The sequence below is a fragment of the Mus caroli genome, chromosome 1 (assembly GCF_900094665.2).
Source record: "Mus caroli chromosome 1, CAROLI_EIJ_v1.1, whole genome shotgun sequence".
Lineage (NCBI taxonomy): Eukaryota > Metazoa > Chordata > Mammalia > Rodentia > Muridae > Mus > Mus caroli.
Window position 1 is genome coordinate 171,625,858 of NC_034570.1, and position 23,885 is coordinate 171,649,742.

Below are 23,885 nucleotides of genomic sequence, written 5' to 3' on the forward strand. Positions count from 1 at the left end.
ATGTGCAATTCTCTATATGGTATTAAACTGGATTTCCTAATATTCGGTTATATTCTTCATACAGAGTGAGCACCCCTAGTCTGACATCTAGTACTTGGAACGCTGCCATAGAGAGCTCCTAGAGTTTGAGAGATTTGGAGATTTCAGATTAGGGATTTGCTAAACCAGGGTACCCTACATCTGAAACACTTGTGGAGTCAAGCATTGCAGCTATGGGAAAGGTCAGCCTTCTCTTTGCTTCCCCTTCAGGAATCGCTTCTACATGGGACTTTCCAAGATTCTGGAAGCAACTGTACTGGTCACAGACATGCAGGAAGAACTTTTGGTCATTGGTCCTCAAATAGAACAAAAAGCAAAGGTATTTTTAGTCTGAAATCTCTCCTGAAGGTTTTATAGTCTGATATAGCACCATGTTTGAAAGTAAAGGCCCTGCTACCAGACAAAGATGAAGTCTAACTTGAGCTTTGCCACAGTGTGGCTGTGTGACTTTGAAGAAACTACATTTTAACAATTAAATATGATCTTAGTATATAACTGTCTTAGTTAAGCTTACCATTGCTGTGATAAAACACCATAATGAAAAGCAGCTTGGGGAGGGAAGGGTTCATTTCACCTCCCAGATTTTAGTTCATCATCAAAGGAAGTCAGGACAGGAACTTGAGGCAGGAACTGAAGCAGAGGCCATGGAGGAACACTGCTTTCTGGCTTGCTCCTCATGGCTTGCTCAACACACCAAAGACTACCAGTCCACTGGTATCACTGCCCACTGTGGACTGGATGTTCCCGTTCAGACTTGCCTCCAGGCCGGTCCTGTGGAAACATCTTCTGAATTAAAATTTGTTCTTCCCAGATGGCCCTCGCTCCTATCAAGTTGACATAAAAACTAAATACCAACACTAACTATAGAAAATTACAAAAAAAAGGAAAAAAGAGTCTTTAGGTAATTAGTATATACATATAGTCCCCTTGTGGGATCCCAGTTATACCTATGTGAGACCCTTTACATAGTTATTTTCATCATAGGTGAATTGCCCGCATGTAAACATATGTGCCTAGCTCAGGAGAGAACATCAGATCCCCTGGAAATGGAGTTACAGTCGGTGAGCTACCATGTAGGTGCTGGGAATCGAACCTGGGTCCTCTGGATGAGCATCCAGCGCCCTAAACCACAAAGCCACCTCTCCAGCCCCTTGTCAACTTTCTTGATGTGTAGGAAATTATCTTTATGGTAGCCATCCTAATTCTTCTGTGACATATAAATCAGGTTAAATTTCTATAAATGATGTACTCAATTAACTATTTTGATTTCTGCTCTAAAGAAATTCTGCGTCCAAGTCCATTCTAAACAGAACCGTTTGACTTATTAGGAAAAGGAGATCTTGATGGAAAAGCTGCGGAAAGATTCGCAAATAGTCGAAAAGGTTCAGATGCTTGTGAAGCAGGATGAGGAGATTGTGGCTGAACAAGTGAAAATTGTGGAAGAGTACGCTCAGGTGAGCTGAAGCCCAGTGCCTCCAAGCTGCCGGGGCTCTGAACCTCCACAGGGAAAGGCAGCGGCCCATGGGCGATTGCGTCTCCTCTTATGCCAGCAAAGACGGTTTGAGCCCCAACTCCATACGGGAAGCTACGAAGGGAAAACAGAGAGCACAGCCATGAACAGCCCCTGCCCCAGGAGACTCACAGGCTGCATTAGAACTCGGGTAAACCTTGCCTCCGGGAGCAGCATCCACTAGGGAGACAAGCAGATCTGGGGGACAGCTGTTCAAAGGGTGCCACTCGCACTGTTAAATTTCAACACCCTCTGTCCACGTCTGTCCCTCCCAGTTACAATTCCAGCAAGGAGCCAGGATGGCATGCTAGATTAAGTTTGCTCAACTCCAGTGGGCTTAGTAGCCAATCCTTCTCGAAGAAGCAACCACATACATTGAAATAAATTGATTTACTTACCAGTGATCTCCACAAGCTGTACTCACTGGCTAACCTGCCAAGGCCTAATTCAGTCCTAGCACAAGACCTATTATGAAGCAAATGTGAATGCAGATTTCAAGTTGTTCTCTGGTAACTTCAAAATGTTCCCTTTTCACTCGTTTTCCGACAAGACCTCACTATGTGGGCCCCGCTGGCATAGAACTTGGCATACAGAACAAGCTGGCCTTGAACTCACAGAGCTCCACCTGCCTCTGCCTCTTCAACGCTGGAATTAAAGTGGCTTGGCTGTCTTCTTATCAGATCTGATGGTCTCTCCATTGCTCTTGTTGTTGTTGTATGACAGAGGGTCTCACTATGGAGCCCGAGCTAGCCTGAATCTTGCTGTGTAAACCAGGCTGGTCTCGAACTCATGAGATCAAACAGACTCTGCCTTCCAAGTGCTAGGACTGAAGGAGCCAGCCACCGTGTTCAGCCCTCTGTCAGCATCGACAGTCTCACGGCTAACAGAACCACTCCTCAAAGGACGCCCCTTACACTGTGTTTGACAGGGCTGTCCCTCAGTATCTCTGCGTCCCAAGCATGAATGGGAGTCACCAGGGATTGCATAGCACATTGCATTTCATTTACAAAACAATGTCCCTGACAGAAGCGTGTGCACACGTGACTAATTCTCACTATAAAAATTTCCCATCAACCTTCCAACTTTAGATATGAACTGTATTTATTCATGTATACTTAGGATCATGCCTTCCTTGCAGAAAACCTCCAATGAACTAAAAAATGTGCTGCCTTCTTTAGACAAGGCGATTGTGGCCCTAAATGCCCTGGATAAAAGTGATATTTCTGAATTAAGGTGAGTAATTTTCTGTCTCTTTTGAGTTAAAAGGTCTCTAAATAGAATATGTGATAAAATCTGCATTCCAATTTTATATGAATTAATTTATACTCAGTTGGTTCCTGTAAATTTTTCATTATCTGTGGTGTTTACTGTATGTTAATGGTTTTATGGCCTGCCAGTGTTTTGTGGATCCTTAAGAAAGGAAAATTACTACCCAGCCAAAAGTGTGAGCCATTTGTGATAAACTAAATTGCCATCACTGATACGTAAAACTTTACACCCTAGAACAGGTCAAGTAAAGTGTTATCCGTGCAGTTCCAAAGTTAGACCATAATGTTTATGCACCAACTCTCATTTCAGAGTGAGTGCAGAGTTCTGGGGGGGGGGGTGGCTAGCAATCTGCCACTAAAAAAAAAAAAAAAAAGTAGACTGCAGTGCTCACACACCTCCAGGGGGTGCTATGAGAGGTCTTCTCCCTGGGGTGTCTTTTCAGATAGCATCTTGGTGTGAAGAACGGGACTGAAGAGAAATATCCAAGAAAGCCCTGAAAGAACAGAAATATGATAGGGCACAAAGACTTGAACCTCTTGATCCTGTTTTGAGTCTTTGGGTAGGATATTTTTAACGAGGTTTCCTTCTTAATAATGGAAAATCTCCAAACATGCTATCTCCAAGCATGGCAAGTGTCCCATCATTCTTCTAAAGCGGTGCTTTAAGCGGCTGCAGAGAGGATGGTTTGATGGTTAAGAGCGCTGGCTACTCTTCCAGAGGACACAGGTTCAATTCCCAGCATTCACATGGAGGCTCATAACCATCTGTAACTCCAGTTCCAGAGGATTTAACACCCTCTTTTGTCTTCCATGGGCACCAGGCTGTCATGTGGGCCACAGGCATACATGTAGGCAAAACACCCATACTCATAAAATAAACGTTTCAACTTTTTTAAGACAATAGTGTTTTAACAAAAGATATGGGAACACAGGACAAAGCCACCGTCATCTTCATCTGCTGAACACATGCTGGGATCACAGGCATGCACTGCGATGCTCAGCCTCTTACACGGGTCTTGGGAATCTAGACTCAAGTCCTTATGCTCACAAGTAAGCACTTTACCATCTGAGCCATCTCCCTGGCCCCAAACTCACCGCACGCATAACACGTTAACTCTTAGTTTCACAACAGCAGACCAGAGCATGTCATCGTTCTCAAGTTAATCTACCTAAGACTGGCAGAGCAAGAGCACAGAGGATGGACGGGGTGAGATCAGGGCTAAGGAGTGGATGGCACAAGAGCCCCAGAAGTGTGCTCAGAGCTTTTCAGGGACTGCATAAGACCAAGGTGGCTAGATCTGGGAGAAAAGTGAGTGTCAGGAGAGGGGAATGGAGTCAGAGTGCTCACAGAGGCCCAGCTTTCCCCAGCCAAGCCCCCAGAAAGTCTGCACCTTTCGACTATCTTCCAGAAGGTCCTATTCAATTAACTGCTGTTCTAATATATTCCTGACAGAATAGCCTTAATACCTATCATTCCTTTTTATTATTAATTTAAAATATGCATTTGTTGAGGAGGCAGGATATGTGCACCCGAGTGTGGGTGCCTATGGAGAGCAGAGTGTCAGATCCCATGAAATTACAGGTTACTGGACCAAGTCCTCTGCAGGAACAGTCCATGCTTTTAGTCACCAAGCCATCTCTGTAGCTCCCCACCCTCCCAGGCACCATCTGCAAGCAGTGAATCAGGTGGCTGGAGTCCTGGCACTGCCACTTTCCCCCCAACTGCACCTGAGCTTCCCCTAGGCAGCAGAATGGCAGATGAGAGTCCCACTCACTCAGCTAACACAGAGCAGCCTCGCTAAAGGCACCAGTTCAGGGGCAATCATTCTTGTGCTAGGAAGTCCCTCTCTTCTTCCTTGAACCTGAATCTCTGTCCTTGCCTTCTTTGCCTGTGCTGTGTTGTTTGTAAAGATTCCCCTGTGTGATGTTAGCACTGTAGATAGACACTGATTGAGACACAACAAAAAGTGGTTTGCAATGCTTCAGTGAAGATCCTCTTATCTGAACTTTAGACACAAATCCCAATCTAACCCCCGGCCCCAAAGCTGTTAGGTCAGTACCTTTTGTGCTGGGATGAGGATAAAGTAAAACCATGAGATATGTTTATGGACAGTCAGGGATGGTCCTTAAATCACAAGGACAGGGCTGACTTGCAGTATGCACAGGCACACACAATGCTTCTGTGGCATGGTCATCAGGAAGCCAACTAGAATGGCACAGGAAGTTCCTGACTTCAAATGAGTCTGCATCGGGTACTTTCATAACAAAAAGACTTAGTCTCTAGCACAGATGGTTCTCAGTGTTCAATTTCATGCATTTGACCTTCCTAAGGCAAAAAATATCCAGGTACGAAAAACACTAAACTTTTTAAAAAATAAACAAGTTGTAAAATGTGGCTATGTTGACTGCTGGTATTCCTTATCAAAATGGTTGTTAAATTATGTATGCGTGTGTGGTCTCTCTTATATGTGAAAGTAGATAGATAGATAGATAGATAGATAGATAGATAGATAGATAGATAGATAATGGAAGCAGAAGGGAGCTGCCTGAAGAAAGAAGGACTGGTGAGAGGGGGAAAAAGAGGACATGAAAGTATATTGGAAGTGAGAAAAAGCAAAATGCAAACTACACAGGAAAATTTCATAATGAAACCCATTATTTTGTAGGCTACATTAAACTTTTAATATAAATAAAGTCTAAACATCTACGCATGTAACCTCCTGGGATTGCTTCCAGGGGGGATATGATTTTTATCTTAAAGCTGATTAGATGCTCATCCTGTCTTTCAGAGTCTACACTCGCCCTCCCTACCTTGTTCTGACGGTCATGAACGCCGTGTGTATCCTTCTAGAAAAGAAGCCTAACTGGGCGACAGCAAAGCTGCTGCTTTCAGACACTAGCTTCCTAAAGCGACTAATTAACATCGACAAGGACAGCATCCCTGACAAGGTACAGCGCTGACAGCTAGGGGTGCACACTCGCTGGGTCCGTGTTTACAGAGAAAAGTAAAAATGGATTTAAAAATGAAATGTATCACACATGGAAGATGGTGTATGAGTTAAAGGGGGGCTGGCAGGATGATAAGGGGCTAAAGGGCTCCTCATCAGGCCTGGCTTGAACCCCAGGATCCACATGACAGAAGGCAAGAACTGTACTACATAAATACATAAATGAAGTTCTAAAACAAGAGCAAGACAGCCAAGTTCATGGTTTCCTCCTGGAAGTGTTCTTCTGCAATCTTCATATTAAAACAGAGATAACATGAAGCAGCCAATCACAGTCAACCAGCGAATCATGGTAGTCTCTGCTACTGGAACCAGAGTCCCACATCAGGAAAATGAAGTGTTTGACAGAATGTTAGAGTGATATTCATTCTTGAATTAATGTAGCAATTCACTCTCTAAAGAGTAATTAATGGGCTGGAGAGATGGCTCAGTGGTTAAGAGCACTGACTGCTCTTCCAAAAGCCCTGAGTTCAAATCCCAGCAACCACATGGTAGCTCACAACCATCTGTAATGAGATCTGACGCCCTCTTCTGAAGACAACTACAGTGCACTTACATATAATAAATAGATAAATCTTAAAACAAACAACAAGTACATATGAAAAACCTTTTAAAAAAATAATCGACAAGTATAGTCCCCTGTAGTTTTGTTTAAATACATCTGAAACAAAAATTGCTCTTATAAAGAAGTGACTAAAACCTACCTAGCAGCACTCAGAGTGATCAGAAGATGTTGACAGTGGCAGGGTGAGAGAGCCATGTGCATCTGAATTGTTCAGGAAAGTAGAGCTGTTCTCAGGCAGGAGAGGAGATGCCTAGACAGAAAGCGAGACAGAATCCAAGTCTGAGAAAGACTCTGTACCATGTATGGCTCCTAAAGGCAGGTGAGAAAATCCGTGCACTTAAGTACAGATTAGCCAAAGGGGATGGGCATCGTCTCCTCAAAGAAAAGCACACTAAGGGATTCAGACCTCCTACACATGAAGGTTTCCTAAGCTGCAGTTCCTTTTAAATCTTCTCAAAGTCACAGCAACAGCGACAATAACAGGGGCTCAGTAGAAAGGCTTCCTAACCTAGGGCCACTTGGCACCCTAGATAAAGCTGTGTGTCTTTAACCACAGCAGTGAAACTTGTCCTGGGAGGAATAACCAACCCCCTAATGTACATGTCATGTGACACGTTCTCCCTAGGTGTTCTTGAGGCTCAAGAAGATTTTAAATCTGCCTGATTTCAACCCCAACAAGATTGCTATGGTTTCTGTGGCTTGTTGCTCCATGTGCCAATGGGTGATTGCGTTGAATAACTACCATGAAGTACAGAAGGTACGCCTTGCTTCCTGATTCTCCATGGGTGATGATGTACAAGGGACCCAGCACAGTTCTGAAAGTAACTGGTACTTAGCAGTGCTCAACTGAACCTCCACTGCCTGCCGAAACCCATATGTCTTTCCTGTCTCATGCTCATTCACCTAGACTCAATGCTCCTTTTAAATGTGTCCTATGAAAACTGTGGTACACTTCTATTTGTTTTATTTAGTATTTAGTCCACAACAAACTGCATCCCTTCAGTGCATATATAAAATTCCAGGAAAGTTTGTTTTAAAGACTGATACCTGTGTCTCTCAAGTATCAGACATTTTAAACCACAAGCCTAACTGTTTGACCCCTTGGGTGTTTTACTCTTGTGAAGGTGGTGCGTCCTAAGCAGGCACAAGTGGCAGAGGCTCAGAACGTCCTTCAGATTGCAAAGCAGAGGTTGTCTGAGAAGCAAAGAGGTTTACAACTGGTAAGATTTGGGGGCTTTAGGGTTTTTTTTAATTTCTTTACTACTTGTTAAATTCACAATCACTTTAAGAACTATGTAACATCTCCAAGGAGCAGTCAACAACACCTCAGGGCTGAGGGTATTGCCCAGCAATAGCACACTTGTCTAGTAGCACATGGGCCTCAGCTTCCACTCCTAGCACAGCAAGGCTGTGATGGGGAGAGGCCATTGTTTCAGCAGAGCTTACTCACCCAAAATAAAACAGGGAAAATGGTATAGTTAGGGATGGAACTGTGAGGACTAAGTAATATAGGTATACTGTGCAAAGCTCTCCATCCCTGCTACATAATAATTAACAGCCATGTTACTGATAAGCATCGCATATCACCATTTCACCAAATTTCTGTAACTTTGGTCAGCAAAACTGTGAGCATGGATTTGAATACTCCTCATTCAGTCACACTTATTCCTCAGATAGCCAGAGCTAGAGTTAATGGCGATCCTCACCTGACATTTGACACAGTCAGAGCAGATGATGAACTGTGTAATTCACATGGCAAACTCTCTTGTTCAAGTGTTGTGCCTCGTTCTGGGCAGAGCAGATTGCATGGAGAGTGTGTGTCCACTCTCGGAGCTGCAGGGTTGGCATTAGACACACACACACAATACATATAATGTCCATCCACACCACCACCTGAGTCAGAAGCTAAACAGTCTGACACCACCCAAAGGCAGCAAGGACACCTTAGCTTCTCCCAGAAACAGATTTACAACACACAGTAGGAACTCAGTGGGTCTGCTCAACAAGTTTCTTAAGTGCAAATTCCGTGCTACTGCCTGAGCTATAGTTAAAGCCGCTGGCTTTACACCTTTTATGGGAATGTCCTGATGCATACTATCTTCCATTGCAAATATCTGCCTTTTGTCTATCTGGACTTGGATGTTGAAAATACTTCTGAAAATTCTAAAGAACCCTGGGAAATAGGTCTAGAATTTACTAGTCACCCACACGCTCATCGGAACATCCTTTAGGAAGTACAGTGCCCACCATATAACTGTATGTTTAATTTCACAGTTATGCCCTGTACTTTAAATAACCGGTCATGAGTAGCCAGGGAAAACAGGAGACATGAACAAGCAAAGACAAAGCTAAAAGTAGAGACGAGGGGCTGAGGCAGTGACTAATCACTGCCCTTACAGAGACCCTGAGTTTTGTTCCCAGGTCCTACATCAGTCAATGTCAGGGGATCTGATGCCCTCTTCTGGCCTCCATGACAGCTGCACAGGTGTGCACATACCCACACACAACACACACACACACTTAAAAATTAGTCCTACCACAGACAGCTCATAATGGATATATTTTTACAAAGTATATTTTTGTAAAGTTTAGGTTCATACTTTTATAAAAATAATATCTATAAAATAAGGAAAAATTTACAGATCATAGCAAATACAATTCTGTTTATATAATTTTATGTATATAACATATACTTATATGTTACATAAGTTAGATATATAGTTTCACACTATATCTACAAAAATCATACCAATATATTTACACTTATATACACACACACACACCATATTCAAGATTTCATGTCATACCCTCTGTGTTAGCTTTTTATCATTATTTCAGAAACCTGACATACTCAAATATATAAAGTCAAGACAAAAAAGGTTGGTTTTTACTCCAGTTTAGTCCATGGTCATTTGACCCTGCTTCTTTGGGCCTGCGTGGCACAGTACACCCTGTGGGAACAGAGAGGCCTACTCCCTTCACAATGGCTAGAAAGCAGCTTGGGGTAAAAAGAAGGACTGGGGGCTCTGATAACGCCTCAGACGGGCAGACGAGCATGCTGCCAGTTAACTAACCTCCCTCTGGAGGTCTCATCTGCTAAAGGTTCCTTACCTCCTAACAGTACCAAAGGTTGGAGAACCACATTCTATACTTGGACCACAGCACCAGCAAAGCATGGTTTCTGTGGGTTTCTATGGGTGGCCTACAAGCTGTCTCAGGCTCAGTTCATCCCTATGTCCTAACTTGTCTATTCCTCAGGTCTGCTCAGCACATTTGGAGCAGGGAAGGTCAGCTGTTTTCTTTCTTTATTTGAAACAGTCATCCAGGGTATGCTCTCTGGGTAATTGACAATGACTTTGAATTTATGACGCTCCCTCCTGTATCTAGCTCCTGAGCACAGGCTGGTGTGTCAGTGTACCTGGTTTCATACGGCACCAAAAATTAGTCGTAGATGCTCTTGCACCAAGGAGAGCTTCCCACCAGCTGAGCTACACCCCCAGCCCTCAGCCATTTTGTTTTTAAGAGTCCAAATTTAGCTATGGCATAGGGCTATCTTTGTGAAGAAATAGCTTTAAGATGGTGAGTCTTTGAATGCTTAGGATGTTGAGAGGGGCTTTCTTAGAAAGCAGGCAGCATTTCAAAGTACTGCGGGGTGGAGGGTCATTCACGCAATCCATGTGGGGAGGTTTCCTACATGCGCATGTGCGCATGTGCGTGTGGGGAAATATTACATGCTAAGGCAAGAGAGGCGACAGGCAAACCTTTTGTGACAGACACTGAGTGAGACTCAATGACTGACGACTGGTGGACTGTCTTTCAGATTGAAGAACATCTGCAGTTCTTGCACACGTCCTACAGAGACATTGTTACTGAAAAGCATCAACTGGCATATCGGAAAAAGCTGGCCACCAAGCGCCTCCAGTGCGCATCCGTCCTGCTGACCGTCCTGGAGGACGAGAAGGCATGGCTTCCCTTGGCCTTTTACTCCCTCTACTCGTTCTCATGGGGTTCAACAAACCTGGGGTTCTACCCCACTCCTCCTAGAGCTGTCTCAGTACCCAACTGCCTATTACTCAAAAAGGGGGGGGGGGGCTCGCCTCCCCTGTCGCTAAGGCAGCAGCGTGTTCGTTTGTGTGTCCTGAGGCCCAGGGAAACCTTTCAGGGACAGCATCATGAGTTTTCCTCCCCAGCTCTGGCAGAATGCAGGCTAAGTGTGTGGGTGCAGACAACACAGAGCAGGTGTTGTTAGAAGGGAAAGGGAACGCTCTCTTGTTCTGTCGGTCTTCTGGCCCCTTTCATCTAAGTTTCAAATGTTTCTATCTCCTCCTAGTAAAGCTGGCTAAAATCCTTGATTTAGTCACACCCCCCATCCATCTCAAAGGATATTACAAAATCCCCAAGATAACTCTACTTTGTTATAATTATTTAAATGCATCTATTGTGGAAAGCACTCTAAGTACAGAGATGGGTTGTGATACAAATATATTGCGTCACATCAACCAAGGGAGACTGCCATCCTAAAACCCGACTGGTATCCCTAAGGGTCCAGTGGCTGCTAGGAGCTGGGGAGTACCAGCGCCCTTCCTGGTCTCAGCTTCTGTTACCCGAGCTTTAGCCAGTGACCCAGCAAGCACGTGCATGGTCTTCTGCACTCCTCTGAACATGAAATCAGTGGCATTTTTTTTTTGAAACTTTAAAAGAAAATTTTTTTGTTTGTTTGTTTGTTTTGAGATAGGGTCTCACTCTGTAGCTCTGGCTGGCCTGGAATTAACTACAGAAGCCGATGCTGGCCTTGAACTGACAAACTGGATGCCTGCCTCTGTACATCACCATGCCTCGGGGGTATCTTTACGGGGCAGGGGGATGATGAAGTGTCAAGATAAAGTATCTGTGGGCAGTGAATACACAGCGAGGATAGGGGGAATGATGGTGCACCAATAATAATAGAATGTGAGTTTGCTTGCTTGGTAGTTTTGTGAGACACGTTCTCATGATGGTGCCAAAGCTAGCCTTGATCAGGACTAGTTTTCCTCTCAGAAAACAGATCTCTGGCAGGAGGCAGGGTAAGAGTTTTGTAGTCTGTCTACTTCTGTTTCAAAGCAAACAGAATTCTTGTTTTATCTGAATGAGATTTTTCTCCTGATCTCTATAAGAAACTGGCTTGCCAGGTAGTTTCAGGCAGCATGCGACACAACCCCAGGGAAAGCCGTCTTCCAACTCTGACACCAGGACTGGAGGTCAGTGTTCCCTCTTGAGTGCTGAGTTTGCAGATATGTGCCACCACGCCCATCCTGGCCAGTTTTAAATGTTATTCACTTGAGAATGGTAATAGCAATGATAGCTCCAATGTAGAGACCATTCATTTTTAAAGTGTCCCATAGCACCAGGCTACCAAGATGGCCCAGTGAGGCAAGTGCCTGCCCAAAGTATGAGAAACTGAGTTTAGATCATCGGCACCCATGTTAAAGTGCACCTGAACCCCAGGGCTAGAGATAGAAACAGGTAGGTCTGGGGGCTTGCTGGTCAGTGGTATAGCCCAAGCCATTGAGCTCCAGGTTCAGTGAGAGACCTGTCTCAATTATAATAATGATGATAATGAGCGGATTAGGCTAGGGAGAGTGCTACACACATGTGTACACACACCCACACACATACACACATGGGCAAGAGTATGTGTGCACTCACACACACACAAATATACACTGCACATACATGTAAATATTTCACAGCATCAGCTCATAAATATTTCATAGTACCAAGTCAATAACCTGAATCGTATATTGACACTCAGATCCGATGGCAAGAAACAATCAACGAGATAGACTGCAAGCTGAAAGGCGTCTGTGGTGACACACTCCTTTCGTCCGCGTGCCTCGCCTACATCGGAGTCTTAACGCCAGAGTTCCGAGAGCTGGTGATTCAGAAATGGAAAGACTTCTGCACGCTGGCAGAAATCATCTTGTCACCCAATTTTTCCTTAATTGACGTGATGGCAGAAAAAAATGAGGTAGTAACATAATTCTATTATCCAAGTAAGCGGCTGCAGGTGGGGTTGGGTTGGAGGAGTGTGTGTAGGGGTTGTTTTTTGTTTTGTTTTGTTTTGTTTTTTTAATCCTGGATATTTTCCTTAAATTATTATGACAAATGAAAGTATTGCAGTTTTCGGCCTTTTCTTTCTCCTTTTTTACATCCAGACCTAACACCTCAGTTTTCTCTATCTATCCCGTTTCCCATTGTCTAATAAGATCTGGAGAATATTCTTCCTATTGCGCTCCTACGAGTCCGTTGAAATGAATCTAGCCAGTTCCTCTCTCTAACACTCCATGTATTAATAAATTTAGTGCCATTATTGAATGGGTGCATTCTTAGCCAGAGCCCAAAGCACGGCCTATATTTACCAGTATATCTGTTATCTATGTATATAAGTCCTTTGGAGGTATTTAACAGATTGAAAAGGAGAAATGGCTGCCTTTTAATCCTCAGCATTTTTAGATCGGCTGCTTCAGTAATATCTCTGCAAGCATGGGGCTCTCAACCATGAGGTGTTAGGAGGAAACAGCAGCCTCTTCGTTTCATAATGAGTAACGGTCTGAGCCCAAACATACCATGATCACATTAGATGTACGTGAACTAAATGCTCCAGTCAAAAGTCTAGAGCTGTAAGAGCTTGGAATCGTTCATATCAATACACAAAACAGAAGCCACATGTCGCTTAGAAAGAACACATCTAAAATAGTAGGACTGAGTTGTTTTTTTTTTTTTTAACAAGGAGAAAACGATCCACAGATTACAAACAAAAAGTGAAATGGTCTCTGTGGCCCAGAAAAGAGGACTGAAGTTTAAAAAGTTTCTTACTTTGAACTAAGGGATGGGTTTGATTCTCCTGAACTATATTAAACAATTCTAAACTTGTATACTGATGACATGACTTCGAATATTAAGCAAACATTTCCTGAAAACTATAGAGAAAACAGATAAAGTACGGAGCTGGTTTGAGTGGTGTCTCCTCAATGTAGCTAAATACTGGGTCCCTAGTTGGTGGCACTCTTCAGAGACGCTCCTCTGAACAGTTGGAGGAAGTTCGTCACTGGAGGTGTGCTTTGAGAGTAAAGGGATTCACTTACGCTTTGCTATCTAGAAGCTTATATCTGAAGAGACGAGCTCTCAGCTTCCTGCTCTGCCGCCACGCCTGAGCTTCATGGGTTTTAGCTGTGAAGAGACACCATGGCCAAGGCAACTCCTATGAGGATAACAGTTAATTGGAGCTGCCTTACAGGTTCAGAGGTTCAGTCCATTATCATCAAGGCAGGAGCATGGCAGCGTCCAGGAGGGCATGGGGCAGGAGGAGCTGAGAGTTCTCCATCTTCATCTGAAGCCTCTAGGAGAAGACTGGCTTCCAGGAAGTTAGGAGGAGGGTTTTAATTTTAAAGTCCAAGATCACAGTGACATACCTATTCCAACAAGGCCACATCTCCAAATAGTGCCACTCCCCAGGACAAGCATATTCAAGCCACCACAGCTCCCCACCGTAATAGATTCATAGCATTCCCCTGTAAAGCCTGTCCTGTAAGTCACGCTGTCGTGTGTTCTGTCAGGGCAGCAGCAGACGTTGGTACCAGGGAGTCAGATGTTTCTGTGAAGAACCAGAAACTGTTACAGTTTTTTGTATAGGATTGTAGGAGGCCCTGAAACTCTGAACTGGAAAAGCAGTTCAATGCTGCAAGCAGAGCTTAATGATCCATGCTAACAGGGACCATCAGACAGACAGAAATACTGAGAGCAAAGAGGACTGTCAAGGCTCAACAGACTTCAGAGGGGACAGAGGACTTTCATAGCAGTGAGGATGGAAGCCATCCCAGTGAGAGTTGAGTGAAGGATCAGGCTGTCTTCTGCCCAGGTCCTGAGAATTTGTCCAACACAGAACTGAAAAGCAGTGGAGAAAAAAGGAGACCTGGAAGCTTGGTGTTGCTGTAATTGTTAAGGAAACTTATACTGGTAAGGGGAGGCCCACAACAAAGAGAAGGGAGCCAGAGGGCAAGACCCCAACAAAGGGAGGGAGCCCCTAGGGCAAGTCCCCAACAAGCTGACCTTTCAGCTCACGAAAACAAAGTCCTGAAGGAGGTTTCTGATTCTAGAAAGCAGCTGCTAACATTCTTCATGGGGACCAGGGTCCATCCAGAGGCAGCCAATCTGACAGTGTAGCCCACAGGGTGCTGTGCTGGCTTTAGAGGCATGAGGGATACAGGAGTGGAAGGGTTGTGAACTCTTCCTTCACAGTTTCGTTCAACCACTGAGGCCACTGATCAGAGAGTCAAAATGAACCTATCAGAATATACACAAAACTTGAAAAAGGAAACCGTAAGTTCCCAGGATAAATTTTAAGAACAAAAGTCATGTCAAACTCAAAACTTGGAAAACTCACTATTCTAAATCATTCAGTTCTTCCCAAACTCATCTAAATCCTAGCCAACATCCGAGCACAGTGTGTGTCCTGATCCCTGACTTCAGAGTTGTAAGAGAGGATAAAAATCCAAAATATGTACCAGGTGTGGTGGTGCACACCTTTAATCCCAGCACTTGGGAGGCAGAGGCAGGCGGATTTCTGAGTTCCAGGACAGCCTGGTCTACAAAGTGAGTTCCAGGACAGCCAGGGCTACACAGAGAAACCCTGTCTCCAAAAACAAAAACAAAAGCAAAAACACCATCGAGACCATGCTGTAAATAGCTATTCATCAAGCTATGAAGGATTGAGAGTCACATTAGAGCTGTGCAGTTATGAGAGTGGAATTCTTTAAGCCAATACAAAGTATACCTAAGAGCAGATTGAATGAACCCTACAGTACCAAAGACATCAGCATCACAGCAAAGGCCATGGCACACGCAGCACAAAGGAGATGGTGCCGGGCAATTGAATATCTATTTTTTTAATAAAACAGTATTTCATATCACATTCAAAAATGTGGTTGTACTTAAGTTCAGTTGCCTAGATGTGAAACACAAATTAAGCTCAATTTAGGACATGTGCTTGGCCCTAAGTTAAGAAAAAAGAAGATTTCTTTTTTTTTTTTTTTTTTCTTTTTTTGGTTTTTTGAGACAGGGTTTCTCTGTGTAGCCCTGGCTTGTCCTGGAACTCACTTTGTAGACCAGGCTGGCCTCGAACTCAGAAATCCACCTGCCTCTGCCTCCCAAGTGGTGGGATTAAAGGCGTGCACCACCACGCCCGGCAAAGATCTCTTAAATAGAGACTCAGCACTTAAGAGCATCAGCTGCTCTTCCAGAGGACCAGGGTTCAATTCCCAGAACCCTCATGGCAACTCACAACTGTCTGTAACGCCTGTTCCAAGGAATCCGACACCCTCCTACAGATGCGCACGTGCGTGCGTGTGTGTGTGTGTGTGTGTGTGTGTGTGTGTGTGTTTAACACCTGTTCCAAGGAATCCGACACCCTCCTACAAATGCGCTCGTGTGTGTGTGTGTGTGTGTGTGTGTGTGTGTGTGTGTGTATGTATATAGTCAAAACACCAATATATATATTGGTGCATGTCATAGGCACCTCTGGACTTTAAGTCTCAGTTTCCCCACCTGAGAAATTAATGAGAAAATTAATGAGATTCAATGCAAGTGCTTGATAGGTTACGGTTATAAAATAGAGTTCCTACTGTTAGTTTTCATAGCTCTGCATGAAAAATCTCACATATATATATGAGATTTTTCTCATATATATATGTGTGTATATATATACATATATATGAGATTTTTTAAATCTCTTAAATAAATTTAGCCATAATAGAAAAATATCTGACCAGTTACATTAAAATGTAGACCTTTACTCATCAGAAGATAAAATCAGTGTGCTGGAGAAGTGGCTCAGCACTTAGGAGCATGAGCTGCTCTGCAGAGAACCCAGGTTTGGTTCCCAGCACCCGCATGGCAGTACACAAGCATCTGTAAGGCCAGCCCCAGGGGATCAAATGCTCTCTTTGAACCTCTGAGAGTACTGTAGTCACATGGTACACATGCACACATGCAGGAAAACTCATATATAAAATACAAATAAATTTTATTTATATTTAATAATTAGAAAATGACAGATCTTGAAAATAAGACACAATTAAGATGATATAAAATAGCCATGCATGGTGGCACACATCTTTAATCCCAGCACTTGAGAGGCAGAGGCAGGTGAATCTCTGAGTTTGAGCAGTCTGCTACATGGTGAGGTCTAAAGCAGCCAGAGCTACCATAGAGACACTCTGTCTCAAAAAAAAAAAAAAAAAAAAAAGTTATATAGGTAGGCCAGAGTCCAACTGTCACTTTGTCATATGAGTTTTAAAGAGCTCTGTCCAGTGTATAAGCTCAGTTGACCCATAGGCCACAGGATTGAATTTGCAGCTCACAAGGACAGTATGCAAGTAGCCAATAAGCACAAAGCACATTTAGCTGCTGCTCTTCACTGTGGGGCTATAAATCAAGTCCCAAATAAGATACCAAGTGGCAGCTACCACAGGGCAAACAGAAAACCCTCATAGCTGTTGTTGAGACTATAAAATGCTACAGTTATCTTTAAGCTGATACTACTCATATATATATATATATATATATATATATATGTATATATATATATACTCATATATATATATATGAGTACACACACACATATATATACACACACATATATATTCTCTCCCCCCCCCCTCTCTCCTGTAATCCAACATTCATCTCATAGTATTTTACCTAAACGACATGTATACAAGTCCAGAATGGCAGACACACTTGTAACCCCAGCACTTGGGCAGAGATAAGAAGTCTGTGGGTTCAAGCCTGGGCTACAGAATAACACTTTCTCAAAAGAAAAAGAGAAAGGCATACATAACTGGGCATGTTCTTCAAAGAATTATTCATGCCCGTCAGATAAGTCCAACTGCCTTTGGATAAAGAAATCTTAATAAGCTCAAAAGTTATAATGAGAAAGAGTAAGCCTAACACACAAAGTGGATGAGGCCAGATATTAACAAAATCACTGAGATTCTATTTATCTAAAGCCAAGAGGTTAAAAAATAAATGGTGCCATTTTAAAAGATACCAGTAAAATGAGAACAGTGTTGCGTGAGTATTAGCTTCGGAAGAAATAGAAACTGGTCTGGAGAATTCATCTGTCATCACCCCTGTGAGGTTCACTCCCGTCTTGTCTCAGCAGCTTGAGAAGCCATCTTACTCTCCTTAGATTCCTCGGGGTTCCTCCCATCTCCTTCAGGCAGAACTCACCAGCATGCAGTTCTTCATAGGCTGGCCCCTACACAGGAGAAAAACCCCTTGTTCCACCTAGAACCAAAAGGCCCCTTGCCTTTCCCAGGGAAACCCTGTTCCTGTAGCCAGCAGCGTCCCTGGTATCCGTTCCTTCTCTCACCTCCTCCGGCTCCATTGACTTTTTCTTCTTAGCACACTAAGACTGCAGGGAAACCGGAGTGAGAAGGGAAAGGAGGCTGTGAGATGAGCGAGAGGCTCATCGAAACAGAGGTAGCCCGGAGCCTGGTCCTAGCTGCTCCTCATGCTGGCATGTCATAGGCACATCTCTGGACTTTCAGTCTCAGTTTCTCCCCCTGAGAAATTAATGAGATTCAATGCAAGTGCTTCATAGGTTAGGGTTGTGAAATAGAGTTCCTACAGCTCTGCGTGACTGTGTGTTTCCTACATGCAGAGAGTCTGAAATCCTGGAAGTGGGCCACTGCCTATATGTCTCTTTTCTGTTCCCACCATGTCTTAAATTACTCATCATAACAAAAATCCAACTTGCTTTAAACTGTTTGTTCCCTCTGTCATTTTACGGGGTGTTTATCTAAAAGCAATGGTTGTGACACATCTTTCATGACCTGACTTCAGGTTTGCTGGAGCTTCGGAAATGGTGAAGATACTAGCATTTCTATTTCAGATTCGCCGGTGGCATAATCAAGGGCTGCCTCTTGGGCAGCATTTGGCAGAAAATGCCATTTTGATGAAAAGGACGAAGCAGTGGCCACTGGTGATCGACCCGCACAAGCAAGCACTCCACTGGATCCGCCAGATGGAAGGGCCCAGGCTGCAAGAGATTTCCGCTCAAGATAGCAATTACATCAAAAAACTGGTGATGACCATGCAAGCAGGAGAACCTGTCCTCCTGCAGGTATGTGGACCATGGAGCCTGACTCCTCCTTGCTACAGCAGGCCATGTTATTTATTATACACAGTGAGCACAAAGACTAGAGGTGCCAAGTGTCTAGGTCTTTGTTAAATAAATGTATACAGAATTGCACTTATACACATGCACTGTACTTGTGAAATATATATGTCCACATGTGCACATAGTCCAGTACTTTCATGCATTGGATATGTGTTATATATGTGCACACATACACACATATGCACATATGCACATGGTTTAGTTCTCTTATCTCTGTCTTTCTCTGCTGGCATCAGCAATGTGTCTTTTCAACTAATTTACTTAAGATGATTGTGTGTGTGTGTGTGTGTGTGTGTGTGTGTGTGTGTGTGTGTGTCTACTGGATTTTTTTCAGAATGTCCCTGAAACATTCCCTCCCAATTTGAGGGCAATGCTAAAGAAGGATATTTGCCAGAAAAGAGGGCAATGTTACATCAAAATCGATGACACTGAGATTGAATTCAATGAAAAGTTCAGGTAATGTCTCTCATAGTCAAATCTAGACATTTCTTTTTAAATAAGTCACATTGAAAGCCATGTGCTTCAGTTCTGGTGAGCCTAATCCTGAGGGAGAAGGGTCATTGTATCATGAACATTCCTTTGGGTTTTGTGGGTTGTGGCTGCCACCCACATTCAGAAATGAGAGTGGGTTTTATCAGTGTTGTCAGACTGAAGGGAACTGTAACTCAGACCTGAGCTGAGCAGGAAGTCACGAGGCTGGAAAGCCTGACTCTCTTAGCAAAGAGGTCTGATTTGATTCCCACAGACAACACAGATAACACAGCACGATAAGCTTTGGCCACTTTAAGAAACAAAAATCCAGCCGGGTAGTGGTGGCGCATGCCTTTAATCCCAGCACTTGGGAGGCAGAGGCAGGCAGATTTCTGAGTTTGAGGCCAGCCTGGTCTACAGAGTGAGTTCTAGGACAGCCAGGGCTACACAGAGAAACCCTGTCTCGAAAAAAAAAAAAAGAAAAAAAAGAAACAAAAATCCAGGGCTGACACCTTGGCTCAGTCCATGAAGTATTTGTCGTGACGCACGACCATCTGGGTTCAGAACACGCATGTGTAAAGCGTGAGGTATCCTTGTAAACTCCGCAGTGGGAAGGCAGAGACAAGACAATCCCTAGAGTTCAATGACCAGCCATCCTCACCTACTGAGAGATCCTGCCTCGGGAAATAAGGTGGAGCGCATCTGAGGAAAATTACTTGAAGTCAGACAGACACACACGCACACACACACACACACACGCACACGCACACACATACACACACTTCCCTACACAACACATACAAGCAAACACACATAAATGCATATTTGATATTTGGAACAAGAAGAGATGTTGCTTAAGGAGGTAGGAAACTGGGGATCCTTGGCAGCAGCAGAGACCTCACCTCAGATGAACAGTAACTAAAGTGCTGGGTTTCTAGACAGTCAGCAACCAACAAAGCCACAAGGGCTGGGGACTTCCAGGACCCTTATCTCTCGAACTCAAACCCTGAATTCCATGGGAAGCAGCAAGGGTGAAGAAATGCATTCCTGGCTCCTGGGTGAAACGTAAGAGGAGGAGGCAAACGGAGCTCCCGTGCAGCAAGAGCAGCCCACAAGGCTGTGGCATCATCAAGGGTCCTTATCTAGGGGCTCATCCAGGTCACCCACTCATCTCACCCACAGCGGGTACATATGCCTCCCTAGCTTTAAGAAAGATAGCAAGAAGACAGAACAGTAACCAGTGCCCCTAAATACATCTGATGTTTTGGTCTCTGACCAGGACTGAAGTGTGGTTAGAACCAGGGCTGTTTCTGGTCTCTTTTCAAGGGCAAGAATCAACTCTGTTCAATTTTTAGGTCCTTGTCCCTAAACTGCCTGGCAGTCAGGCTTCTCTACTAGGAAGCCACCTCCCCACTCTGAGCCAACTTCACGAATAGCTGTTGGAGGTGACATTCGACATCACAGAAACACAGTTTCTAGGAGAGAAGCCCTTTGGGTCCTGTGAGACTGTTGCTTCTTTGTGAGCAGAAACAGGAGAGGCAGAGCAACTGTGGCCAACTGATACCAAGAATGGATTTCTTCCAGAGGGTGGGAAGAGGGTGCTGGTTTAAAAGGCAAGACTTGGGAACAGAACTCTACTCTCTGGCCATGCCCCAGCCTCAGCCTTACCTTTTAAAAATAGAGTAGAGCACGCCCCTGCTCTAGTTAGTTGCTACATAAACAAGCTAAAACCTAGAATCTCAGTCCTCACAGCTTCTCAAAGCCACCCTCCCCTCCTCTCTGCCCAGGTGCTCTTCAGCCAGAGTCCAGAAAGTCCCAGCTGACACCTCTTGACCCAATCCCACTGTCTTATGCCCTCAGCAAAGAAGCCATTCTTCACAATGATCTAGTGGCATCAAAACTCCTGTGACCATTTATTTGTCTTTCCCCCTGCCTTAGATTAAATAAATCTAGTAAGGATATCATTCATGGCTGTTTTTAAAGTCTAAATACAGACTTGTTCACATAGTACAAACCAAGAGCATACACTGAGCTCAAAGATGAATAACACTACAAATGGATCTTTTCACTTCTAGGAAAATACCATTTATATATTATTTAAACATTTCGTTTCATTGTTTTCTTCTGCAAGCTCTTTGAATAACTAGTATTTTTCTCATTTTTAGGTTGTACTTATCTACAGAACTAGAAAACCCCAATTTTTTTCCATCCGTTTATAACTTTGTTACTATTATCAACTTCACTGTAACATTCCAAGGTTTGCAAGATGAGCTCCTATCTACAGTAGTAAGTCATGAAGTTCCTCATTTAGAAAATCAGCGTGCCCAGTTATTGGAGAGTATTTCTCTTGATGCTATAACTCTGGAGGAGCTGGAGGATAAAACATTGACCTTACTCCAGAAAACAGAAGGTGAGGAAGGAAGCTTAGTACTATCAAGAGACTTAAAAAGTCAAGGGAAAGGCATGAGTTTATTTTCTGACTGGTACCAACCATGCCAAGCCTCCATTAGTACCAGATAACCAGTCGGAACAGGCGAGCCCTGCGCACTTCTATGAGTCACAACGTGAACGCTGATGTTCAGCTTCGACCCTAACTCTGTCTGCTCACATCCGACCACCAAAGACTACACCTAAAACTGTAAGCAAATCTTAGCAGGGCTGATTGACTCCCTCCCAGTGCTGGATTCTCTCCAGGCATCTCCCAGCTACTTCACACCTCAGGGCTGGCTGCAGACGCCAAAAGAGAGGGTCAGCAAGTGTTAACCCTAAAGGACCTTTCACAGAGAACAATCATGTTAAAATATGGTATTTATTAGCAAAGAAGGCAAAATTGTTTTCCTTGTGCTGGAAGAATATCTAAGAATATCTTTTGTAACAGTAAAACATAAGTTTGTGCTAACTTCCTGGCTCACACTGCTGTAACTGTGCCGAAGCCGACCAGAATGAAGCACTGTCTATCTGACCCTGAACTGCATCTTAGCTTGGGTCTCGTTAGGAGACATGGTATGTTTCTCAAATAAAATAGTTCTCGAGGTTACATGTAGATAGAACTTGTACTTCTTTTTTTTTAAAGATTTATTTATTTATTATATGTAAGTACACTGTAGCTGTCTTCAGACACACCAGAAGAGGGCATCAGATCTCATTACGGATGGTTGTGAGCCACCATGTGGTTGCTGGGATTTGAACTCTGGACCTACAGAAGAGCAGTCGGGTGCTCTTACCCACTGAGCCATCTCACCAGCCCCAGAAATTGTATTTCTTTCTCTTGTTTTTTTTTTAATCCAAATGTCCAGTGAGGCACTTGACTGACCTGGAATGTCACAGACAGGTTCTGCCTGCTATTTTTTTAGGATCCAAGTAATCCAGGCTAGCCTCGAGGTGACATTCCTTCTGCCGGAGCCTCCTGGGTGCTGGAGTTGGAGCCTGAGACCGACCCCCATGCAGATTTACTTTTACTATTCACTGTAATTAATTAATTACTGTTGGTCTAATAGAAAGGGGGCATGGCCTGGAATAAAAGCCTGGTGGTACCAGATCCTTTACCAAAATAACCTAAAACCCAGGAAGCTGGAGAGATGACTCCGCAGTGAAAATCACGGCTGCTCTTCAGAGGACCTGGGTTCGGTTCCCAGCACCGACCTGTCAGCCCACAAGCATCTGTAAACTCAGTTCCAGGGGCTCTGATGCCCTCTTGTGATCTAAATGGGTGCTGTACTCACATGGTACACAGACATGCATGCAGGCAAAACATTCATATGTGTAAAATAAAAATAAACAAATCTTTAAAAATTAAAAAACAAAAATTCATCAATAGTATCAAAAGTATGGCTACAATTTTTTTGTCTCATAATGTCTTGTCAGGGCATCTTATTTATTTGTCTGTTTATTTTTTATGCTTCAGCTCCTTTGCAAATATACTATGGTTTCTGGTTTCGTGGTTCTCTGGTATTCTTGACTGTGCAAATGAGTGGGTCTCGGTGTTCTCCTCTGTGGTCCTGTGCCTTCTCTGGGGCTCTGTTTGTTCTGTTTTCTTTTATCCCTATTGTAACATCTTCATTTTTATTTTACTTTATTACATTTTATTTTATTATTATCATCCCTTAGAAGCCAGTTTGTTTTCTAATGAGAGACAGAAAGGGGTGCGCTCACATGGGAGGGGAGGTGGGGAGCACCTGGGAGAAGAGGGGAGACTATACCTGAGATATATCAGGAAAAAAGGCCATTTTCAGTAAAAGAAAAAAAAACCTTGACGGGGTTTGAAATACTTCTGGGTGCTCTTCAGTGTACATCCAGGGTACCAGTTGATCTAACGTGATACACAGGCACAGGCACAGGCACTGACATTCTCTGAGCCACTCAAATGGAACAAGTGAAAATATTTTAATGCCCATCAGAGAAGCACATGCATCTATTGTGCCTTCATATTTTTATATTTATGCCCTGCCAGGCTTTTGTTCTATTAGAGTATTGAGATAATTTTAGCTGCTAACATTTACTAAAATGATTTTTAATTTAAAAAATCCTTTTTAAGTGTTTTATTTTATTTTGTAATGATGTGTTTGAGGGGAGTGCACAGGTGCCTACAGAGCCCAGAAGAGGAGATAGAGGGGGATCTGAGCCAGGAACTGGGCATGAGTGCTGAAAACAGAACAGTGGCCTCTGCGAGAGCGTCATATGCTCTGAATCCATGAGCTGCCTCTCTAGTGCCCATAACTGTTCCCTAAAAATAGAAGTAAAAAGCCAAGTGTGGTGGCACAGTCCTTTAATACTTGGGTCTCAGTGAGTTCAAGATAAGTCTAGTCTACAT

The 23,885-nt window shown here is 43.6% G+C and overlaps 1 protein-coding gene across 4 annotated transcripts in view; it reads left to right on the plus strand.

Moving 5' to 3' along the window:
- Nucleotides 1-23,885, plus strand: part of Dnah14 (dynein axonemal heavy chain 14) — a 242,827-nt gene that overhangs the window by 177,164 nt on the left and 41,778 nt on the right. For all 4 annotated transcript variants that reach the window (XM_021185047.2, XM_029480568.1, XM_029480569.1 and 1 more), the window contains 11 exons: nucleotides 250-358; nucleotides 1,368-1,493; nucleotides 2,688-2,782; nucleotides 5,607-5,766; nucleotides 7,013-7,144; nucleotides 7,512-7,607; nucleotides 10,208-10,348; nucleotides 12,179-12,394; nucleotides 18,317-18,547; nucleotides 18,939-19,060; nucleotides 21,241-21,485. In XM_021185047.2, coding sequence (XP_021040706.1) covers nucleotides 250-358; nucleotides 1,368-1,493; nucleotides 2,688-2,782; nucleotides 5,607-5,766; nucleotides 7,013-7,144; nucleotides 7,512-7,607; nucleotides 10,208-10,348; nucleotides 12,179-12,394; nucleotides 18,317-18,547; nucleotides 18,939-19,060; nucleotides 21,241-21,485 — 1,673 coding nt within the window. The remainder of the gene's footprint in view (nucleotides 1-249; nucleotides 359-1,367; nucleotides 1,494-2,687; nucleotides 2,783-5,606; nucleotides 5,767-7,012; nucleotides 7,145-7,511; nucleotides 7,608-10,207; nucleotides 10,349-12,178; nucleotides 12,395-18,316; nucleotides 18,548-18,938; nucleotides 19,061-21,240; nucleotides 21,486-23,885) is intronic.